At 50.2% G+C, this 18,097-nt stretch overlaps 9 protein-coding genes across 9 annotated transcripts; 4 read left to right on the top strand and 5 right to left on the bottom strand.

The window, feature by feature from the left end:
• Window positions 1-102: 102 nt before the first annotated feature.
• On the top strand, window positions 103-1,671 carry Bathy10g02720 (putative glycosyltransferase; the record flags this gene model as incomplete). The annotated part of the gene is made up of 1 exon (XM_007510504.1): window positions 103-1,671. The coding sequence occupies one exon, from the start codon at window positions 103-105 to the stop codon at window positions 1,669-1,671; it is 1,569 nt and encodes a 522-aa protein (XP_007510566.1).
• A 137-nt stretch (window positions 1,672-1,808) lies between these two features.
• Bathy10g02710 (predicted protein) lies at window positions 1,809-3,479 on the bottom strand (the record flags this gene model as incomplete). The annotated part of the gene is made up of 1 exon (XM_007510420.1): window positions 1,809-3,479. One exon carries the CDS (start codon window positions 3,477-3,479, stop codon window positions 1,809-1,811), a length of 1,671 nt encoding a protein of 556 aa, XP_007510482.1.
• Window positions 3,480-3,925: 446 nt separating this feature from the next.
• On the top strand, window positions 3,926-5,221 carry Bathy10g02700 (predicted protein; the record flags this gene model as incomplete). The annotated part of the gene is made up of 1 exon (XM_007510449.1): window positions 3,926-5,221. One exon carries the CDS (start codon window positions 3,926-3,928, stop codon window positions 5,219-5,221), a length of 1,296 nt encoding a protein of 431 aa, XP_007510511.1.
• Window positions 5,222-5,349: 128 nt separating this feature from the next.
• Bathy10g02690 (unknown protein) lies at window positions 5,350-6,453 on the bottom strand (the record flags this gene model as incomplete). Its single annotated transcript, XM_007510628.1, has 1 exon — window positions 5,350-6,453. One exon carries the CDS (start codon window positions 6,451-6,453, stop codon window positions 5,350-5,352), a length of 1,104 nt encoding a protein of 367 aa, XP_007510690.1.
• Window positions 6,454-6,589: 136 nt separating this feature from the next.
• Bathy10g02680 (unknown protein) lies at window positions 6,590-7,771 on the bottom strand (the record flags this gene model as incomplete). Its single annotated transcript, XM_007510578.1, has 1 exon — window positions 6,590-7,771. The coding sequence occupies one exon, from the start codon at window positions 7,769-7,771 to the stop codon at window positions 6,590-6,592; it is 1,182 nt and encodes a 393-aa protein (XP_007510640.1).
• A 161-nt stretch (window positions 7,772-7,932) lies between these two features.
• Window positions 7,933-8,916, top strand: Bathy10g02670 (predicted protein; the record flags this gene model as incomplete). Its single annotated transcript, XM_007510548.1, has 1 exon — window positions 7,933-8,916. The coding sequence occupies one exon, from the start codon at window positions 7,933-7,935 to the stop codon at window positions 8,914-8,916; it is 984 nt and encodes a 327-aa protein (XP_007510610.1).
• Window positions 8,917-9,049: 133 nt separating this feature from the next.
• On the bottom strand, window positions 9,050-11,653 carry Bathy10g02660 (hypothetical protein; the record flags this gene model as incomplete). Its single annotated transcript, XM_007510588.1, has 1 exon — window positions 9,050-11,653. The coding sequence occupies one exon, from the start codon at window positions 11,651-11,653 to the stop codon at window positions 9,050-9,052; it is 2,604 nt and encodes an 867-aa protein (XP_007510650.1).
• A 220-nt stretch (window positions 11,654-11,873) lies between these two features.
• On the top strand, window positions 11,874-15,824 carry Bathy10g02650 (SNF2 super family; the record flags this gene model as incomplete). Its single annotated transcript, XM_007510791.1, has 1 exon — window positions 11,874-15,824. One exon carries the CDS (start codon window positions 11,874-11,876, stop codon window positions 15,822-15,824), a length of 3,951 nt encoding a protein of 1,316 aa, XP_007510853.1.
• Window positions 15,825-15,929: 105 nt separating this feature from the next.
• NAD_synth (glutamine-dependent NAD synthase) lies at window positions 15,930-18,083 on the bottom strand (the record flags this gene model as incomplete). The annotated part of the gene is made up of 1 exon (XM_007510759.1): window positions 15,930-18,083. One exon carries the CDS (start codon window positions 18,081-18,083, stop codon window positions 15,930-15,932), a length of 2,154 nt encoding a protein of 717 aa, XP_007510821.1.
• Between the last annotated feature and the right edge of the window lie 14 nt (window positions 18,084-18,097).

Here is an 18,097-nt window from a genome sequence, read left to right as displayed (position 1 = left end):
TATACCACGCGTTCTTCTTCTTCTTCTTCTTCGCGCTCTTACGCAAAAGCCGCAAAAGCTTCTTTTTTCTTCATGAAACAAGTACACCACAATTCATATAAAATGCGCACCACCACGCTCACACGCGCCGCGAGAATGCGAATAACAACGACGGTGAAAAGAATGCGTCACGTCGTCGCATTCTCTGGAATGAATGCGTCGTTTTGCGATAAGAAGTACCGTCGTCATCATCGTCCAACTCGTCGTCGTTCCATCGGTGCGGTGGCGGACCAAAACCACGAGGGGGTGAACAACGCGCGCAAAAAAGGCGCCGTCCTCTTCCTCTCGTTCGTCCCTTTGTCACCAGAAACCTCCGCGGCGGGCGTTCGCACGCGCGATTTGATGGAAGGTTTCTTAAAAGCTGGATTTTCGGACGTGCACTACGCGTGCGCTTCAAAAATGGACGAGCAAGAAAACAGGGAGGTGAACAAACAGTTGGTGGAAAGAGGGGTAAAATTTTACGCGAACGCGATACCGAATCGCGAGGATGCGTTTAAAACTGTTTTAGAGGAGTGCGGGAAAAGGAATCCAATCGACGTGGTCGTTTTCGATCGATTTTTAGCGGAAGAAGCGTATTCGTTTCGGGTGCGAGAGATGTGCGCGGACGCTTTGCGAGTGTTGGATATGCAGGATTGCCACGCTCTGAGGCGAGAGAGGGCGAGGATCGTCGGTTTGGAGAGTAGTGGTGGTAGTGGTGATACTAGTAATGTGATTGAAAGATCGATAAACGCGAAACCAGAAGCGACGGATGACGATTTTGCGAGAGAGATTAGCTCTATTTTCCGCTCGGATTTGACGTTGGTCTGTTCGTCCGCTGAGCTGGAGCTGTTGCACGCGGCGTGCGGCGTACCGAAGGAGAAGTTGTGTTTGGCGCCGTTTTTCGAAACGATCGATACGAAGAGTATCATCACGCCGTTCGCAGATAGAAAAGATGTATTCGTTTCGATTGGAACGTTTAATCACGCGCCAAACGTCGATGGGTTGAGATACTTAAAGAAAGAAATTTGGCCTCTGATTCGAGGAAAACTGCCAAACGCGGAATTTCACGCTTTCGGCGCCACGTGTTTACCCAAACACGTCGATGAATTAAACGACGCGAAGAACGGCTTCTTTGTCAAAGGTTTTTGCAAAGATATTGGCGAAACGTTATCAACGGCGAAAGTGTTACTTGCGCCGTTGCGATTCGGGGCAGGGATTAAGGGGAAAATTATCGAGGCGTTCAAATACGGCACGCCGGTTATCACGACACCGATTGGTGGCGAAGGTATCGGGGTTCCAGGTATTTTTGAGAATGGATGCGATAACATGGATGCCATCAAAGCCAACTGGGGCGGTACGTTTGATTGCGTGACTCCGGCGGCGTTTGCGACTGCAGCCGTGGACTCGTTTACGAACGAATCGCTTTGGACGAAACAGTCCAAACGCGGCGTCGAGCTACGAAACGAACTCTTCAATAAAGAGAAAACGATTCCTCCAATACTCGAAGCAATTTCCAATAAGTGCGAAAACTTACGGACGATTCGAAACGAAGATTTTATCGGCGCGTCGTTTTGGCACCAGTCGAATCGCTCGACGGATTTCTTCTCGAGATGGATCGAATTGAAAGAGACTCTGGGCAAAAAAGTCGCGTAAGGTAGGTAGCTTATAATAGTAAAGAGACGAAGGAAGTTCGCGTATAGTCATCAACGCAATAGCGCATAGTATGCACGCATCTAGTACAGTAAGTTAGAGGAGTGATCATATGTAAGATTAGTATGTATAACAAATGTTTACTTTTCCAAGCCGAGCGGACACAACTGGTTATTCTTGACCGATTGCAACTGCATCTTGCTCCCGAATAAATCGCGAATGTTGTCAATTCCGAACATGATCATCGTCGGTCGTTCTAAACTTAAACCCCACGCGATTACGCTGACATCTTCTGGCAAACCCATCGGCAACAACATTTCCGGTCTGAACATTCCTGAGTTTCCGACTTCGACCCACTTGCCCAACATCGGGTGAAACGCGAAAATCTCCATACTCGGCTCCGTGTACGGATTAAACGCGGGTTTAAACCTCACTTGCGTCATTCCCAACTGCGCGAAAAACTGCCTAATCACCCCAATCAAATCTCCTAAAGTCAATCCTTTATCGCAGACAACCCCTTCCACTTGGTGAAACTCCGCCAAGTGCGTTCGGTCCACCGCTTCGTTCCTGAACACGCGATCAATGCTAAACAGTTTACACGGCTTAAACCCATCCTCTGCTAATTTGTGCAACATTCTCGCCGATACTGCCGTGGTATGCGTTCTCAAAATGTTCTTATCCGCTTCTTCTCTCTTCCACGCGTAGTTATGACCAACCGATCCGTGACCGCCGACTTCGTGCATTTTCTTCACTTTCTCGACGTATTCTTCCGGCGCAAAGTTCGCCTTAGCCGGCGTCTTCATGAAAAACGTATCGTGCGCATCTCTCGCTGGATGCTGTTGAGGTTGAATCAACGTATCAAAGTTCCAAAACCCAGACTCGACGAAGTTGTTCGTCGGCATCTCGCTAAACCCGAGCTGTAAGAAAATCTCGCGAAACGCCCTTCTCACTTTCAACAACGGGTGAACGTGACCACTCGCTGGGATGTTCCCAGCTCCAGGGACTAAAGTGTACTCTTTAAACGTCGCCGTCTTCCACGCCCCGTTCGCCAGCATCTCCTTCGTCAAATCGTGTTCCAACTTTTTCCTCTCCAACGCGAACTCCGGCCCTCGTTTCACCGCGTATTCCTTCCACGTCTCCACCTTTGCCAACTTTCTCTTCTTTATCAACGCGTCCAACTCTTTCGCAGGCACTTCCTCTTTCTTCCCCTCTTTAATCATCCTCAAATACGTTCGACACGTATCCGTAATCTCCTCCACTTTCGCGACGACTGAATTCGTCGCTTTATCCATCGCCAACCATTTTTGCTGCATCGCTTGCTTAAACCCAACCTCCGATATCGTCTTCTCCAGCTTCTTAAACTCCGGTAAAGAGACGCCGTTCTTGCCTTTACTCTTCACGAAATCGAACGCTCTCGCTTCTGGACTCCCATTTTCGATAAAACTCATCGCCTCTTCCGTTAAATTCAGCGTATTCTTGTCTGTTTCCGAGAAGACGACCACGTTCGATGCGGCTAAAGATTTGATGATGCCAACGATGCGTTTCGGATCGACTTCGTGTTGCGAGGCGAACGACGCGGAATCGACTTCGCCATCGCTCTGCGTTTGTAACAGCAAGCGTTTCTCCAACTCTCGATCGTCGACCTGAATAGGAGCGCTCGTCGTTTTGCTCGTCTTTTTGTCTTCTTCTCTGGTCTTCTTCTTCCTCTCTTCTTCCTCGGATAAAGCTTTTCGCAATCGTTCGATTTCTTCCTTCAGCGCGTCGAGGTTTTCTCGACCGGCGTCGTCCTGAGATGATTGTTTCGCGCCCATGACGGATGATGTGTTACTCTTCCGATGACTTTGAAAGTGCCCCGCGAGAAAAATACACAGAGAGTATCGCGCTGCTCTTTCGCGCAAAAGACGAGAGAACAAAAGCGACCCCCGCTTCTTTTTGCGCGCGTCGCGAGAAGATGTGTAGACCTTTTCCCTTGAAGTTTGGGGGAAAAGCAATACAAGAAGTCGCCACTCGTGCGCTGCTCTCGCGGACGCGGCAGTCTCTCTCTCTCTCTCTCTCTCTCACACACACACGCGCGCAGTAGCAGTAGTAGGTATAGCAGTAGTCGTAGCGGTACATGCAAAACTTGCGAGCGCGTGGCCAATCCCCGCGTTTTTCCGAGAGTACTACCAACACTGCGAGAGCGGAGGAGGAAGGAACTTTACCGGCGACGGATTTGCCTCGAAGGCATAACATACGGAACAGAATACGCGAGATGATGATGTCTCGCGACCGAGAGGGAAATTGGTGGCAATCGTTGTTCAACGCGAACACTTCAATTGGGCAGCGCGTTTTGTTCGTTTTAGCGGTGCTTTTTACGTCTGTGTTGTACTTTGGGAGAACGATGCGAAGTGACATCCGCGCTGGCGATGGTGATGGTTTTCCCCGTGGGACGAACGATTCTTCACGTAACAGTTATCATCACTACAAACACGAAGCGTCGAAAACAGTTCTAAAACCAACCGATGCGTCGAAATCACACGTTTTAGTCACCGGTGGTGCCGGGTTTATTGGCTCGCACGGGACCTTACAACTCATCGAGGAAGGACACGTGGTGACGATCGTGGATAACTTGTCTCGAGGGAACGAAGGCGCGTTGCGAGCGCTGACGAAGGAAATCTCGAAGCTCGGGAAACCAAAAAGGTCGCTGAGAGTGATACACGGGGATTTAGCGGATGTGAACGTGTTAAACGCGGCGTTTGAAACGAAGCCGAAAGTGGATAAGGTGATTCATTTTGCCGCGGTGGCGTACGTCGGCGAGAGCATGGCGGATCCGAACAAGTATTATAAAAACGTGACGAGTAACACGGCGACGTTGTTACAAGCGATGGATAGATTTAAAGTGAACGAGTTGATTTATTCGAGCACGTGCGCGACGTACGGGAATCCAGACGTACTACCGATTACCGAGAAAACGCCGACGGTGCCGATTAATCCGTACGGGAAGTCGAAATTGTTCGCGGAGGAGGCGATTAGGGATTACGCGGTTGCGAATCCAGAGTTTAGAGCGGTGATTTTGAGGTATTTTAACGTGTTTGGATCCGATCCGAAAGGACGATTGGGGGAGTATCCGAGACCGGAGTTGAGAAAACACGGGAGAATTTCCGGCGCGTGCTTTGATGCGGCTTTAGGAAGCATCGAACACTTACTCGTGATGGGGACGAACCACGATACGAGAGACGGGACGTGCGTGAGAGATTTTATTCACGTGACGGATTTAATCGACGCGCATATTTTAGCCATGGAGAAAGCGACGGCAAACCCACCGAGCTTATATAACGTCGGGACGGGAAGAGGCGTGAGCGTGAAGGAATTCGTGGACGCGTGTAAAAAAGTGACGAAAGTGCCCATTAAAGTGGTGGAACAGAAAGAAGCGAGGCCGGGAGATTACGCCGAAGTGTACGCGAATGTCGATAAAATCGAAGAAGAGTTGGGGTGGAAAGCCAGGTACGTGGATTTAGAAGAGAGTCTTGGGCACGCGTGGAAATGGAGGAAGAAGCATCCGAGCGGATACTAAGAGACTATAGTATATTTGGGGGGGGTTAATAATACTTTGTTGTAGTTATACGTACATGTAGTCCAAATTAAATTGTTGTGTTGCGTTCAATTTATAATAATAATAACGCGAAAGAGACGCGCGATCGATCACGTGTGTATCTTCTTGCCGTTAATTTTGACTTTACCTTTCTCCATACCGCCCATCGCCTTGAACACTCTCGAGGCTTCCGAAATACCTTCTTCTCTCTTTCTATATTTTTCGCTCGCCACAGTTTCTCTCCAATACCCGGGCATCATCACGTCCACGCACTTCTTCGCCGCTCCCCACCGGTCTCTGGCTAACACCGCTTTTTCGTTTAACGGTTCGTATCTCGCGTGATCTCTGATTGATGTGCCTTGCATCTTCTTCCACATGCCTTCGGCTTGTCTCAAAACTTTATTCAAATACGCGCCCGCCGCCGCTCGATCGCACATGTCGTTTACCACGACCGCGTCCACGCACGCTCGCATTTCCTCGTCCGACTCCAACTTTCTCTGTAAGTGCGCTCCTTTAGACAACTTCCCAGCCGCGTGTACGAACGAATCCTTCCCTATTTTCGCCTTATCCTCTTTCAAATGCCGCATTTGTCGATCTGTCAAAAACCCCGCCTTGACCGCATCCACGTTACAATCGTCCGATCCCGCTTGACTTCCGCCCAACATCGCGTTCATCACCTTCCGTTGAAACGCGGTTAAACTCTTGTCCATCTTCCCTCTCTCTTCCGGCGACATCCCCGATAACAACGCTTCGTCCACTGATTTCGTCGTCTCGCCTTGTAAAATCGGCGCTGGGGGTGCCTCCGTGACTTTTTTCCGTCGCTCGTACTCTTTCATCAATTCCGCGTTTTCGCTCCCTTTGTACAGCCAATCTTGCTCCTCTTCTTTCGATGGGACGTGCGTGTACGACGGCAGATCCGCTCGCTCCGTGCTCCCTGGATTATACTTTTCCAACAGCTGTTTATTCGAGTTCCAATTCTCGTCGTAGATCGGTTGGTTGCTCACGGCGTCCCACCCGACGATTTTCTCGTCCACGTACGCCGCATCCAGTAAATCTTCGTCTTTGTTCTTATTCTTCTTGGTAAACGCGCGGGGAGCGAGCATGGAAAATTTCGATTTCATTCCGGAAGTAAAATCAGGAACTCGAATGGCTTCGACAAATACGTTTTCGCTCAAGCCATTGCGACCAAAAAGCGAAGGCGGTGATACCGTCATCGCGAAAAGCGTCGTCAGCATCGCGAATCTAGGGACGAAGAAGACCATGGTGTTGTGTTTGTTAAGTTGTGTTCTTTTGCGATTCAATTTCTTTTGTTAAAAAGTGAAGATTAATCAATCGTCTTAAAACAAAGGACTACTCAAAGTTATTCTCTACGGCGCTACTCTCGATGTTCTTCAACATCTCCCGAAACAAACCGATATACTTTTCTGCATCATCATCATCGTTATTATTCTCTTCTTTAACGACGTGTTGGTCTTTTCTGGCGTCAAATTTCGTCTCTTCTCGACAGAGGTTGAGCGCGTCGAGACGCGCTCGGCGAACGCGTTCGGCGAGGACCTTGGAGGACGGAGCCGCCGCTCCAGATTTTGAGGAAGAAGAGAGGGAGATTTTTTTCATAAACTCGGTCGTGAGTTTCCTCGTTTGGACGTCGACGTCGTGGACTGTGTTGGCGGCGGTGATGACGCGATCGGTGGCGGAGCGTTCGCGTTTGAGTTTGAGTAAATCGAGCTCGTCTTTGCGTCGAGGCGTTTCGTCGGTGAGCCATCGAGCGTAGATTTCGTCCAGGAGCGATTGGCAGAACGCCGCGTATTCCTTTTCTTCTTCTTCGATGTTGCTACTACTAGTATTATTACTGCTACCACTACCACCACCACTTCCCTTCTTCGGTGGCTTCACCACCATATAATTCTTATCGAACGCCTCGTCCGCGTCGTACCCGCCTTTCCCCGGCCGATCGAATGCCGCCGCCAACCTCTCGAACGCCTCTCGCGGCACTTTCAACACGTCCCCGTCGTCTCTCCTACTATTCCTCATCCAACACTCCTCCTCGCTCACGTCCACGTGAACGACTATAAACGCCGCTCGAAACTCTCTCGCGTATCGATACGCCTCTCGTCGCATCGATTTATAGTGCATCGTATCATCTAGGATAACCAACGCGCCTGAAGCTCCTCCTTCGTTTCCATCGTCAGCATCATCCAACGCATCTCTCACCGCGCGAAAGCACGCATCCCTCGCGCGTTTCCAACTTTCCGGTTCAAACTTCTTTTTCATACCCTTCAACTGAGTCGTATTCTCACCAGTATCTAACTTCTCGTATTCTTTCTTCTCGTATTCATCGAATCGTATCCGCGCGTTCGGTATCCCGTGGAGGTTGCAGAGTTTTTGCAATTCGAGAGATACCGTCGTTTTCCCGCTCCCTGGGAGGCCGCAAAAGCACAGGACGCAGTTGTTCGGATGCTCGGTGTTATTATTGTTGTATTGAGGTGAGCGCGGGATGTTTTTCAACCCCAGAGTGTCGTCGAAGACATCCATTTTGGTTGTTATTGTGCGGTGTTTTGACTGAATTGGAATTGGATAAACGACACAATGCGACACTCTTAAGCGCTGATTTATACACACACACACGCAGGTAAACGCAAAATTCGCACGAACCACCATCTCAGAAGACGCGTGCGTGCATATATACATGAAAAATGGCGAGAGGCGGAAAGAAAACGCACCAATTGGAAGACCAATACGGAGGATTCGAAGCGTCTGAGGATGCATCCAGTCGGGGAAAGAATGCATCCGGATTTGGAGGAGGAGGAGGAGGATTCAAAGGCGGAGGCGAAGGCGGCGGTGGCGTAAAAGGAACGAACTTGAAATACGAACGAGTGGTGCCGAAATTTTTAGAGAAACACGCGGATTTGCTCGTCGGGAACGCGATTGTTCGTCCCCGCGAGGAGGAGGAATTGCGAGGTATTGGAGACGAGGAGGAAGACTTGTTGGGAGAACGCAGGAGAGGCTTCGGGACGACCCCAATGACGAGCAAAGAAGAAAACAACACGAAAGAATCGATAGAAGAGCAATGTTTAACTTTAAAAGGTAGCGGGAATAGATGCTTTCAGAATGGAGAGTACGAACGGGCGGCGGATATGTTTACGAAGTGCATCGCGTTGCGAGAAAAAGCGGGAGCGGTCATCTCCGCGGCGGAGGATAACTCGCACATCTATTACTCTAATCGCTCGGCGGCGTACGTGAAGTTAGGACAGTTTGAGTTGGCAAAGAGAGACGCGCTGGAAAGCATAGAGAGGTCTCGAGGGGAGTGGGCGAAAGGATGGGTGAGATTAGCAGTCGCGAGTTTGGCTTTGGATGATTTGACCACGCACGCCAAAGCGTACGCGAGAGCGTTTAAACTAGACCCATTGAATGATGATTTGAAGGATAAAATGAACAAGGCACAAAAACAGGAACAAAAAGCGATTGAAAATGGGTTGTTCAAGTTTAAGAGTAACGCGTCGTCGTCGTCGGTAAAGGCATCATCAGTGGGAGCTAAAAAAGAGACGAAAGAGATTGGCGGAGCGAAGAAGCGAAAGAATAGAATCGACGGCAACGCGAAGGAGAAGAAAAAGAGCAAGAAGAAAAACGATGGTGGCGTTTTGAGCTTCAACGAAGAAGAGGAAGAGGAGGAACAATAGAAAATCAATTAGGCCAAATATTAGCGCAGAGGTGTTGTCGTTTGTAAAATTTAATACCGTGTAATTTAGAAGAGAAAGAGTCATATCGTAGTACGAAAATTAGGGGAAGCCATCACATCTTCATCTTTTCCTCTTAGTCCAAACCACCCAACGAAGTCGTCTTCGCGTTCGAATCCTCCTCACCTCCGGCTAACATTTTTAACTGCCTCGCCTTTTCTTTCGTTTCCAAACGATTCTTCATCGTTTCCACTTTCTTCGCCTGTTCTCGAGCGCGTTTCTCCGCCAACATTTTGTTCAGTCTTGGCACCTTGTACACGTCTTCCAAGTTTGTAATGACGGGCGTGTCCGGATTCTCGCGCGCAAACTTTTCGTCTTCATCTTCTTCTTCCTCAGAGGAGGAATCGAAGCCGAAATCGTTCTTATCGACGGAGATGTAATCGGATCTAGCGATATCGAGCCAGTCTCGCGCGAGATCCCTCGGCGGTGGCGCGATGTTACCGGCGCCGAATTTCGCAAACTCTTCTTCTTCTGTTTCTTTACTACCGTTCGTCGTCGTTGTCGTCGTCGTCGATGGTAATTTTTCTGTCGGTGGTGCTTCGCTTAATTGACCGGCATCCTTCACGCGCATGGAATACGGAGAATTCCCGAGCAAAATTGTAGGCGCGTTCAAGCCGTTTTTCTTCTCGAAAACGTTCACGACGTAAAATCCGGATTTTTGCGGCGTGTACCGAACTTCGTAACTTCCACGACCGGTATCCTCCACTCCTATTGGCTTAACTAATTGAATTTCGTTTCCGCTGGCGTCGGTGATGCGTACGAAAATCCGCACTTGATTCTCTAACGGCGACGCACACAGATTTTCGTTCGAATCTCGGCACTCGACGATGAACGAAGCCTCTTCGAAGCGTTGCGCCACTTTCAAACCGTCACCGCGAATCTTACACTTTCGCGCGTGCGCTTGTCCAGGAGCTACAATAAGATTCGAGTACGGTGAGTTTGCGACGTGTTCGTCGTCGCCGATGGTAATATCGCACGCGTATGTTCCGGCGACGGTGCACGAGTAACTAATCGAATACGTCCCGTCATCGTTATCCGTGACCACGCCGTATTCCACTACTTTCTCAACTTGATCATTACCGTCATTATCACCACCACCGCCATCATCATCATCATCATCTATAAGCGTCAATACCACGCGAAAAATGTCTCCTCCGGATAACCTTTTGTTGTTCAGTTCGTCTCTCGCCTCGATGCCGAACGTGGCGTTGGCGCCCGCCACGGCGGACACGATGCCGTTGCCGAAGACTTTCGTCTTCTTCGGGCACGCGGTCGATTGCACCCATGAATCGTCTTTCCACTCCCCTCTGAAAACAGTGCCGTCGCTAAATTGACACGCTCCGTACCCGTTCTTCTTATCGCCTTTCCACTCACCTCTGTATTTCGACCCGTCTTCTTTGTTCGTAAACGCGCCGCGACCAGATCTCACGCCGTATTCGAATTCGCCTTCGTAGATACTTCCGTCGCTATATAATCGTTTCCCATAGCCACTCGGAGCGCCATCTTTAAACGCACCGACGTATTTCTCGTTCGCTTTCAAATACTTTGCCGTGCCTTTCCCTTCTTCGCGATCCTCCTTCCACGCGCCGTCGTATTCGTACTCGTTCGGTATAAACATGATACCTTTCCCGTGTCGCATGTCGTCTTTCCACCCCCCGTCGTACTCCCCAGCTCCGTTGTCGTAACTGCACTTTCCCTTCCCGTCTCGTTTATCCAACTTCCAATCGCCGTCGTACTTGTAATACCCGCGCGCGAAGAAAATCCCCTTCCCGTGTCGCAAATCCCCTTCGGCGAACGAGCCGACGTACTCCACCGTCCCATCTTTCGTCGAATATGTCCCGTGTTTCCTAAACCCGTTCAAAAACGAGCCTTGGAACGTCGCTTGTTCTTTGCCGTCTTCCATGTGCACCATTATCCCTTCACCTTCGGGAATATCGTCGAACCATTCGCCTTCGTAGATATCGCCCGTGCTCGATCGCCACTCGTGCTTCCCCCACCCCCATCGATGATCGTTCTTCCACTCGCCTTCAAACACGTCCCCGTTGGCATACGTGCACTTCCCGTATCCACAAGTTTTATCGTCCACCCAGTCCCCGGTATAGGTCATCCCGCTCGTAAACGTAATCGTCCCGAGTCCGTGTCGTTTATCCTCCGACCAGTTCCCGTCGTACACGTCGCCGTTGGAACACTGATGTATCCCTTTCCCGTGTCGAATCTGATCGACGGTTTCGCCTTTATACACGTCTCCGTTGGTATACTTCAACTCGTTCTCTGGAATATACTGCGCCGGTTTATCCGTCGGTTGCCACTGTGGCGGTAAAGTTACCACGTCTTCCATCGCCACGCCTTGCTTTTCCAGCTCTTCCATATTCTTCTCGTCGGTCGCATCGATCTCCCCAAACACCACGCCTTTCCCTCTCTCCTCGATCTCCTCGTCTTTCATCTCCGTCCTCAATCGTGCCGGGCGAAACTTCGCCTCCATCGCTAATTCTCTCGCCTCTTGGAACCGTTTCTGAACCGCGTTTTGTTTCATCGAGTTTAACTTCTCCTGCTGATCTTGTTGCTTCAATTCTTGTTCCAATCGTTCCACCTCTCGTTTCAACGCTTCCGTCGTCATCTGGTCGAAATGAGTGCCGGTGGTGTTCGTCGACGCGTTGGGGATTTCTTCCAACACCGCCATTATTTGATGATACCACCACTAATTCCTCCTCCTCCTCCTCCAAACGGCAACAACAACGACAGCAGCGCAAAGCGGTGTGCGTGTTATATATTTGTATCTAATGTTTTTTTTTTAATGAGATCCGAAATTTTAAGCGTTTCTTTGAAATGAAAAAATTTGAAAAAAATTTGAAAAAAGGAGACCAAAAACGACAGAAAACACGAGGGAGAAAGAGAGGAGGATGACGACCACCCCCGCGGAGGATGATCATCATCGAGTCCTTTTGTGCCCACCAGTAGTACTCCCGCAAAATACGACCACTACGACTCGCAACAACACCACCACCACCACGGCAACAGAAAAAGCCGTAGCGACGAGGACTGTCTTCGCGTTGGGGGACCCCGATGTGAGCGCCGCGAAGCGTGGGGTTACTTTGAATGATTCAAAGTGTCGCGTCCACACGTCGTGCCAAAGAGCGGATTGCGAATTCCGTCGCTTACCCTGGGAGTTGAGCGCGCAAGTGGAGGTGCAAAGACGATGCGCCTTGAATTTGAAGAGGAGGAACGAGAGGAGTTTACGGATTGGGAGTAATTGTCGTGGTAACGGTGCTTTTGTCGACGAGGATGATGATGTTGAGGAGGATTACCACATCACGCAAGAGCACTTGAACCAGTGCATAAAAGAGCAAAAAGAAAAAGAACACGCGATACAGGAGTCGTTTAAAAAAGACGTTCTGAACGCGATGCCGAAAGAGATTGGCGCCAAGGTGGATCCGAAAACTGGGAGGATTTTGGAGCGGATTGAAAGGGGGGTTCAAAGGGGGGCGCAACGCAGAGGCGACGCGCGAGCGCAACTGCACCAGTCGCGAAGGGCGAGGAAGATGGCGGCGCGGAAGCAGGTTTTGATGTTAGAGCAACAGAAAGTGCACATGATAAAGCAACAGCAACAACAGCAGCATAGGCAATTGAATACTATCAATAATAATAATAATAACAACAACAACAACATCAGCACGGATGGAGATTCGGGCAACGCGCAAGAGTCCGTGAACGAAGATTTGATGAATATGAGTTTTGAGGAGATTATGGACGACTCGGACGAGAGCGAGGACGATTGCATCGATAACGACGGAAGCGCGGATGGAGGGGCGAGAGCGTGTGAGAACTGCGACGCGACGAGAAGTACGAGATGGCACGAGCATGAAGTAGAGAATCGCGCGACGGACGCGCGAGGGAGGAAAACGAACGAAGTGATAGGGACGGTAATCACGTTGACGTGCGAGGACTGTCACGTGGAGACTTTGAAGAAAGCAACGCAAGAGTACGCGGCGAGGTCGAATTGCGCGAGGTGCGACGAAGAGAGCGAGCGCGGAGAGGAAGATAATACCGATGCTAAGACGCAAAATCCGAGGAATTATTACGAGGGCGCGAACGGAGACACGTTGTGCTTGAAATGTTACCGAGTGGATTATGAAAAGTACATTTTGAATTTACGCCAAGAACGAGAAAAGGTGAAAAAAGAGGAATCAAACAACAACAACAAGTCCAAGTTTCTCGCGAATCGCGCGGGCGTTCGATTAAAGAACGCCCCGAAATGGGCGAGAACGTCTATTCTGCAGACGACGTACGGTATTGCCATTTTACCGCCCCCAGAAGGCGCGAAGGAGTACTCGAAAGATTGGTGCGCCTGTTGCGAACGTCCGAAAGATCCCGAGTCGCGATCGCAGTGGGGGATGAGTAAAACCGTCTACGGCGCGTCTTTATGTCACAACTGTTATCGCGTCGAGTTGGAAGGATTTAAAAAACACGGATGTGTGGTCTGCAGCAAGTCGTGGGAGACCAACTTGTATTTTCGATCGAAAATGAACGTTCACGATTTCTTGTGCAAAGATTGCTTCGTCGCGGAGAAGAGGAAAATGTTTCCAGAATTGTGCGTGGAGGAAAGAGATGATGACGCTACTACTACTACCACCACCACCGCCGCCGCCGCCACCACCACCATAATGAATCGTTCGTTTTTGACGCCAGCGCAACGAAATCACAACAAGAAAGGTCGCAAGTGCTGCATATGCGCGGCAGATCAAACGTCGTTGGCCGGGTGGTATTTCATGCGAAACGAGAAAAATGAAAGGGTTGACGGAAAGTACTCGTGCAATCGATGCTACGCAAACTTTTGTCGCCCGGGGAGACCGGAAAGATCAGTTCTCTCCGCGGATAAGATTCGTCAAGCGTTGACGACGTCAAACGGCGTAATTCGATACGACATGTCCGAAGCGAGAACGACGGTGGCAAATTATACATTCAGTACTTCTGGGCCGGCGCCGAGACCAAAAATTCGCCCCCCGAGAACTGCTATCGTCGCGCCGACGCCGAAGAATAAAGTCGTCAAGAAACAACACCAACAGTCGTCGCATCGTGCGCATTCGCAAAAGATTAAAACTGGGCCGATTGAAGCGGCTTTTCAATCGGACGACGACGCAGACGACGACGAAGATCTCATCAAGTGTGTCTCGTGTTTAAAAGGCAACAATCCGAAGAAACTCGTCCTTTGCGATGGATGCGATGCGGGACATCACACGTATTGCATAGGCTTAGCTCGCGTTCCGGCGGCATCGAGATGGTTTTGCCCCGCGTGTACGAAGAGAGAAGCGCAGAAAGAAAGCTTGACGTGCACGGAAGCGCATCCGTGCGTCGCTTGCGGCTGCGTGGATGAAACGATAGAAAACTACACGCCAGAGCCCATCAAGTCGATTGATTGCTTTTGTCGCTTGTGCTTCGAACGTTATCACGCGAATATTCGCAACGAAATCAGCGGCTCAAGATTATCTCTCGATGAACTTCTTAGTCGCGTGTTTGACAAACTTCCGAAAAAGACGAAATCGGAAGAAGCGAAAGCCATCGACAACGTCACCATCAGCGACAAAAAGAACAAGTGGAGCAGCGAACAAGAGTGGGAGAAGCGCGTCTCGGCAACTTCAGGACTCGACGCCGAAGCACAAACATTATCCACGTGTTGGCTACCACCGCCGGAGACAAAGGTGCGCGTGAGATTGCCGGTGGCAAGATTCACGCCAGTGGATGAGTCTGCGGTCGTGAAAAAGGTCATGCCAGCGGCGCAAGCAATGCCTCCACCGCCGCCGCGTCCTCGTCCACCACCGTCGATAATTCCTCCTCCTCCTCCACCACCACCACCACCACCTCCTCTTCCTCCTTCTCTTGATACGAAAAAACAAAACAATCGAAAATCGGCCCAACGGTCGCGGAACCGATTGAGAGCGCTAGCTGCTTTGAGAAATCTTAAGAAGAACAAAAACAAAACAGACGAGGAACTCATTTCGCAATTACCGAAAGATTTACAACCAAGACCTAAGGGTGCAGGATCCCATCGGTCTCCTTCTCTCCCAGCGAGCGTACAGAAACCGCCGGCAATAGTGGTGAAAAAGCCGACTCCTTCGCCGATTCCTTCGTACAACACTCAAATGGAAGTCATGTCAGCTCCTAACCATCCACACGCGCGACAATCCGTTTCGAGTATGCCATCGATTTCGCTCGTTGCGAACATGCCATCGGATACGCCGAAAGAAGAGCGCATTCGCGAAGCGCTGTATCGGTCAAACGGACGCAAGAAGTTCGTTAAAGAGATGTTGAAGAGACCAGAGCACAAATGCAAAACGGAATACGAACTCTTTGCGATGTTACCGGAAGACCTTCAATTTCGTCAGCCACCGCCCGGATTCTCTGGAATCGTCGTTCGACATAACACAGAAACCGACAAGAATACTAAAGTGCACTCGAGCACCAAGAAACGAAAGTCAGTCACGCCCACGCCGCCAACTTCGAAAGTACCGCAAGTCGAGCAACCGACTCGGAAGCGTCCTAAACTGCCAGCGGGGAGTACGGAAGTGGCTCACCGGGACGGTCGAACGTGCGTGACGTGCCGATCCAAGACGACGCCGTACGGCGACTGGTACCGCACGGAAAAAGGCAACGAGAATTGTAAAACGTACTTTTGCTCGCGATGCGCGAAAATCCCGGCAAACCGGTTGGCGCGGGGCGGCGTTTTGACGAAGAAAGATATTGAGAAGTTGGCCGATGCCGGTCAACAGCAGCCAAAGAAGGACGAACTACTCAAGAAGAAAGGGAACGGCTTTGGCGTTGGCATACTGAAGAAAATATGGACGACAAAGAAATGAAGTAACAATCAACACACGCAGCAGCTACGAGTAATACATGCAAATAAATAGTTTGTAACGCTTACAGCACATATACACATACCTAGTACGAACAAGTCGTTGAAACTACATCGCTTCGGCTTTTGCAACCATCGCATCTATTCTCTGAAATTGCCATGGCCATTTGACGTTGTACAAAAACGGTCGCAAATCAAATCGGTTATCGTCCGGAGAGTAATTCTCGGCGTGATATGTCGGCGTAATCGTCGTCATCTTGTGTCTATTTAAGGAATAATAGAAGAAAAACTTCTTCACTTTTTCGGCGACTTCCCGAGGTTTCAACGCCTGTCGATTCGCGGACGGATCCGCCGAACTCCACTCGCCGCATAATCGACGAAACATGGATACCGGTCCAAGTTTTCCAATTTTGCGTAATCGGCCGTACGTCCCGAGCTCATCATACGTCATCCCCATGTCTACTTCGTCGCATTGGATGTACTCCTTCGTAATCGGTTCGAGCTCAGCCGTTGGTGGCGCTTGTTCGACTTCCGCCAACGTCGGGTACCCCAAGTGCGTGGCGCCCCAAACGAGGAATTTCTTCAAATCCACCTTTGAGATGCCGCCGATTGGATTGATATCCGCGCTCGAGCAATCGTATTTGGTCAAATAGCCTCGCAAACCTTCGTCTACGTTGGCAGATCCCAAAACGAGGAGAAATCCGCCGTTCTGACCACGCACCCACGGGAGCAATTGCGCGAAGAGAAACGCCAAAACCATTCTCACGCGCGCTTGAATATTTTGCATGGCTAAATTTTCGGCGTTCGTACCTCCAAAGAGTTTGAATTTGGGCGTTTTCCCGGTAACCAAGGCAAAGAACGCGACGATTGCGGCAACAACAGTGTCAATGGAGCAGCTCAAGTGCTTCGCACCAACCTCTTCCGCCAAGTCTTTAGCGCGTTTCCTCGTATCTTCGCTCGAGTTGTCCGTGCCAAGATACACGGTGCTGAAAAGCGCGTTGGCCATTTTCGTCGGTGAGATGGATTCTTCCGCGGTAAACTTGCAGATTCGTCTGCACTCTGCTTCTACTTCATTTGTGCTAGTTATACTATTGGTCGCCTGGTCTTCAATCGCTTTACAGACAATTTGACACATGGATCCGACAATCGCCGCGGTGGAGCTCGAATCGGCGCCGCCAGAAAGCGGCAACAAAAACCCAGACGCACCGGACCGTCGAAGGTAATCCCACATCCAACACGCCGGACCTCGCGCGATTTCCTCTTCTGGTTCGTGATATCTCACCTCAATCGCTCGGGATAACCGCGCCTCGCCCAAATTCATATCGTCATCGTCGCACAAATCGAAATCCACCTCCACGAACGGGTACTTCGGTTCTTTCTTCCCCGCCATCTCCACCTGTTGACTCGCTACTGCCGCTCGAAAAGACACAATCTCGTCCAAATCCACTCTCGCGACGCTCACTTCCACGTCTTCCACCGAAAACTGTTCTCCTTGCTTCAAAATTTCACCATTTAACGAAATCAACGCGCACCCGTCGTAATACAACCGTCCTCCGTCGCACCCTCTCTGATTGCTATACAAATAACACCCCCCACTCTTCTTCGTCGCGGATTCAATCAAATCCACTCTTTGATTTAATTTTCTCAACTGATGATGACTCCCGCTCCCGTTCGAAATAATCTCCACTCCATTCAATGCCAAATCAATGTGCGGCGCGTTCGGCGTAAACAACTCTTCGCACGTTTCGCACCCGAGTCGCACGTCGTTCTCAAACTTCAAATACGCGTCTCCAATCGGACACGACTTTTGCCCGAACACCTCTCTCACGACCTTTGGTAACATGAACGTCTCCAAAACCTTCTCTTTCCTCCACGCGGTGAACCATCTCGGCTCTCGATAATTCCCGTCCCCGGCGAGCGCTCGCTTCGGTCTGAGGAACAACACTTTCCCGTTCAACAAAAACAGTCGACAATTGTACCTCACGCCGTCGTGAATGACTGGTAAACCCGTATCGATGACAATATCTCGCAACTGTTCGTCAATCATCAACTCTCGAACTAGTTCCCACGCGTGTGTTACCGTGTCGTTCTCTAAAAACGCGTCTTCGCATCCGTAGCCAGTCAGTTCTAACTCCGGTCCCACTCGGTACTTTGCTTTCTTCAATTTCGCTCGGAGGATTGATTTCTTGCATCTCTCGAGGTTACCGACGAAATCCAACTGCCACTGGTTCAGAGAGGTCGTGGCCACCGTGACCACTCTCATTTTGATGCTCTCGT

Source organism: Bathycoccus prasinos (genome assembly GCF_002220235.1).
Source record: "Bathycoccus prasinos genomic : Chromosome_10".
Classification (NCBI taxonomy): Eukaryota; Viridiplantae; Chlorophyta; class Mamiellophyceae; order Mamiellales; family Bathycoccaceae; genus Bathycoccus; species Bathycoccus prasinos.
This window is presented reverse-complemented; position numbering and strand designations above follow the sequence as displayed.